At 38.7% G+C, this 4377-nt stretch overlaps 1 protein-coding gene across 3 annotated transcripts in view; it reads left to right on the top strand.

The window, feature by feature from the left end:
* The window catches only part of dclre1c (DNA cross-link repair 1C, PSO2 homolog (S. cerevisiae)), a 12301-nt gene extending 9138 nt beyond the window's left edge, over window positions 1–3163 (top strand). For 2 of the 3 annotated variants that reach the window (XM_007575150.2, XM_007575149.2), the window contains 3 exons: window positions 2681–2765; window positions 2878–2977; window positions 3081–3163. In XM_007575150.2, coding sequence (XP_007575212.2) covers window positions 2681–2765; window positions 2878–2971 — 179 coding nt within the window. In that variant the 3' untranslated portion in view covers window positions 2972–2977; window positions 3081–3163. Of the gene's footprint in view, window positions 1–2680; window positions 2766–2877; window positions 2978–3057 lie in introns of all 3 variants that reach the window. The other variant, XM_016662407.1, reaches the window with a different exon arrangement.
* The last annotated feature ends 1214 nt before the right edge of the window (window positions 3164–4377 follow it).

Genomic DNA, 4377 nt, shown 5'->3' with positions numbered 1-4377 from the left:
AGCTAATATTAGCTACAGTGATTGGTGTAATACGGGTTCAGCCCCGCTATGAAGGCTAACTGAGATTCTGTAAATCTAATAAAAAAATTAATTATTCTCTAACATTGACTTAGATTATCTGACACAAGGGCCTATATGAGAAATGAAACAATGTAACACATATTATAAAACTTATATTATGCTATCTCGCTGGTGGACATAAATACAGTACAGTTATATTCTAATCACAATATATACACAATAATATGTCCATCTTACTTGTGAAATGTTGTCTGTGGAGCCCTCGCATCAATAATCCATCGACCAGAACAACAACATCCCTCAGTGCTGAGGCATCTTCTGCTGTTTTGATTGAGCAAAGTAGGAGGGTATACCGCTCCAAGATGGCCGCCGCATTTCCTGCGCCGGAGCGGCCAATGCGGGGTCTACTCTTATGTGTGAAATCATCATGATTATTCAGCTGTTAACGTTTTCCTTTCTAGTGAATAAACTTGTAATCTTTAGTCTTCGTCAGTCATTTTCGAGATTCTGCGGAAGAGAATTAAACGCGGAAATCAGGTGATAAAACGTCGACTTTGACTTATGTGACTCCGAGTCCATTACTGGTTTCTAAAGCCGTTTTCGCACTGCAAGGAACGGAACGGCACGCTTCGGTCCGGTTCCACCCGAACTGCAGCCCTGTTGTGTTTGCATATAACTGAAGCTGTACCTGACATCATTATTTTTGAAACTAAATGGTTTCGATGTAGCGGCCGAAGCCTTTTCCTCAGAGATGCGGCGGAAAACTCTCATCCCTCGTTGACCGATCTAGTTCATTGTTCATCAGCGAGTAAGCGGAGGAAAAAATTACCTCATCATGGGAGCAGGTAACAGCAGAATATTGAGAGGAATTAATAGCAAATTTAAAAAAAATGTTAAAAAGAGCACTCCTTACAAAATATAGTAAGAAGTTTAGTGAGAGCCAGCTGGACCCAATCAGCTGCTGATTCTAAGCAGCCCCGCTTGGCCGGTCCGGAACCGGGTGGAACCGGTCGGAAGTTCTAATGCAAACACGGTCGGCTCTACTTTGAACCCGTTCCGTTCCTTGCAGTACGAAAACGGCTCTGAAGCCTACTTTAGAAAATAACTTCAATTTCTTGTATTTTCCTTTATTTAAACAGAAGAAAGCATTAGGCTCCATCAACACATTTCTGAAAATAATCACAAGCAAAAGTACTAAAATGTGTTTGTACTACTTCGTAAATGATAGAAACTCGAATATTTAACAAAACAAAGTTTAAATAATAAGGCAGTTATTTTTTTTCTGGTCCTCCAGTTGAGTTTGACCAGCTGAGCTGAGCATACTTGATTGACTAAGAGCTGCTTGAGAAGGCAAAAGGTATTGTAGACCAACAATATTAAGAGGAAAAACAAAATACTTAGATTTTTCTTACACGCTGCAAAGCATTAAATGAGTAAAGTAGTGAAACATTTAGATAATAAATGTTATCTAAATGTGATCTAAAATTACAAATGATTACAATAATTTGTAATTTTCAAAATCTCTTTCTCAATTTTGAGCAATAAAAAAGATTTAGGTTGCTTTTATTAAAAAGTATGTGGCAAAATTTAATAAGTTCATTAAAATCTGAGCTTAATGCTGGCCCTCGCAAGCAGATGGATAAAGCTAAGATTGTAGCCAACATTTGTATTAAAAATAAGATGACTCCATCTGCATCAAACATTTCTGCCACTGGCTGGGAAATTTGTATTATTCTTCAATTGCAGCCAATTTGAATCTAATCTACAATTACATCGTTTACATCCCAACTCTTGATCAAATGTTTAAGTTTGTGAATGCTTTCAGTCAAACCAGCAGCCTGACTGTCTGTTGAACCAGGTGGAGATGAACGTGGGGATTCCCTCTGACGAAAACGCAGAAATGAGATTGGCTCTGCTGGATGTTTCTCTGATAACACAAAGGACACCTGCTGCGTCTGCTCCTCACCAGATAACCGTATTTCACTCTCCTCATGCTAAGCGGATCGTATGCAGTCAGGCGGTTAACAGGCGAAAACCGATGTTAATTATCTGAGTAAAACTATAGTATGATGTCAAAAACACAGTATTATATAAAGTTGAAAATGTGCAAAAGTTGCCATGGTGGAGTATGGTGTCAAAGTGCTATAATAATTCATAATATAGTATGATGTTGAAGAAATATACTGTTAGTACGACGTTCTATACTTTGACAAAAATTAGTTAAAGTATAGAACGTCATCAAAAAAGTGCAAAAATGACACGTAGGTTAGTTTGACGTAGAAAAAGTGCAGAAATCGCACAGAAAATGTGCAAAAGTGACACGTAGTACAATATGATGTCGGAAATTTGAAAAATTAGTCATACTATAGTGTATGGAAAATGCAAAACTGAGTCGTAGTACAGTATAGCGTCAAATAAAGTGCATAAATGATACTCTAACTATACTATAACTAATGTTTGCATATTTTTGACATCATACTATATATGACTCATTTTGCACATTTTTGAGGTCAGTTGAGCTGCAAAGTATTACAGCTCAACTGCTGACTGTTATCGTTCCAGTCGAGGTGTGAAGGTGTTGCAATGTGTGCTGTACTTTTGAGCAAGGCAGATAAACTGATTCAGTAGATTGCTAAAGCGTGAACTTGTTTGTGTGAAGTTACAGATGTGTTGCTGGTAGAAACATGGAGAAACCAAAATCCTCAGACAGAGCAGAGCTGGAAGAGACAACAGGCCTGGTGGAGGTAATGGTGAAAATCCTTGCATGTCAGGATGAGTTTCTGCTGATTTTGGTGCTAAATTGTCAGCACTTACATGCTTTTTAAATTGCTGTGTGTATTTATTTTTTTTCTTAAGGATGGTGATTTGCCTCAAGGTGCCGAAGGTGGAAAGGTGGATCCTCGAACACCCAGGAAGAGCAGCTCATCCCGCTCTTCCCATAAGAGTTTGACTGAAGGTAACGACCCTCCTTCTGCTCACCAACGCCCAACATTCAAGTCTCTTCAGAGTTCAAATAAATGTCACGCTGTATCTCAGGTGTGTTTTATTTTTGAATGCAGGAGGAGGTGACAAAGTCTTGTCGGGACAAACATGGTCGCTGGACAAACCCCTGGCCAACATGGCGCTTTCCTTCCTATTCTATGCTGTTCAGATTTCTGCTGCTGGATAAAAATCACAGCAGTGTGGCAACAAGCAAAGAGGTAGGAAACCACTTGGATGTTAAAACCTGCCAGTCACTTTACTTTACTGTAGATAATTCAGAGACTTTTTAAAAAATAACAGTGTTTTATTAGTGGACTAGAGAAAGAAGAACCAAGTCTGCAGTGCTCACATTTATGGAGTCTGCTTATCGCTCTGCTACGGAAGCACATTGCTATCTCGCAGGAAAAAAAAATTTCAGCGCTATCACGTTATAACGTGATACGTATCTTGTTAAAACATGTTTCAATTCAGATAAAGGTTTCACAAATCACAAACTAGGTTTGAAAAATTCTGCCATTGGCGTAGAATAATCTACTCCAGATCTATGTTCGTTTTTAAAGCAGAACAAATGATTTCTTAACATTTATATGTTAAATATAATTTCCATGATTAGTTACTTATTTACAGTCATATGTCAAGTCATATGTTAAGTATAATTTACATGATCATTATTATTCACTGAATTTAACTTGTTTGTACACAATTACAAAAGGTGACATGAAAAATAATTAAATTCAAAGCTTTATTTATGATTTATTTTGGAGAGAGGAAGTCTTTTATTTTGAAGAATGCTTAACAGGATCTAGTTTTGTCTTTTGCCACTACCCTTCTGTGATTTCGGTTGCTTGGTTACGAACAGCCGTTGCCGCAAGTGTACTGTTAAAACCAATCTGAACAGAAAATGTTCAGCAAATCCATCTGAACCTCCGTTATAATCTCCCTTTAGCCATTTCCCGAATCAGAAGCTACAATCAGAAGCCAACTTCAGCTTCGACCCAGACAGTCAGGAACGCCGCCACACCTAGAGGACCGGACTGACGTCTCCTTCTGTGATCCTGTCAGAGTACGCAGGCTGTTAATGGTTTTAACCACAGTGCAAAGCAGCATCCGTATCTCTATGTTATAGACCAAACATGAAAGGAAACCTGAACAATTCATGTTAGCCACTGTACTAGCCTAGCATAATACCGCCACTTCCTGGACATAAAATTATCACGTTTTAACAAGATTCGTATCAAGTTTTAACAAGATACGTATCACGTTATAATGTGATAGCGCTCGAATTTTTTCCCCCTGCGTGATAGCAATGGACCTTACCAAGCCCCGCCCAGAAACGCCCCTCGACAGTCCCACGTGGCTGCAAGTCTCACAAAC

The sequence above is a fragment of the Poecilia formosa genome, unplaced genomic scaffold (assembly GCF_000485575.1).
Source record: "Poecilia formosa unplaced genomic scaffold, Poecilia_formosa-5.1.2 Scaffold371, whole genome shotgun sequence".
NCBI lineage: Eukaryota > Metazoa > Chordata > Actinopteri > Cyprinodontiformes > Poeciliidae > Poecilia > Poecilia formosa.
Note: the sequence above shows the minus strand (reverse complement) of the source record. Positions and strands in the feature narration are given on the sequence as shown.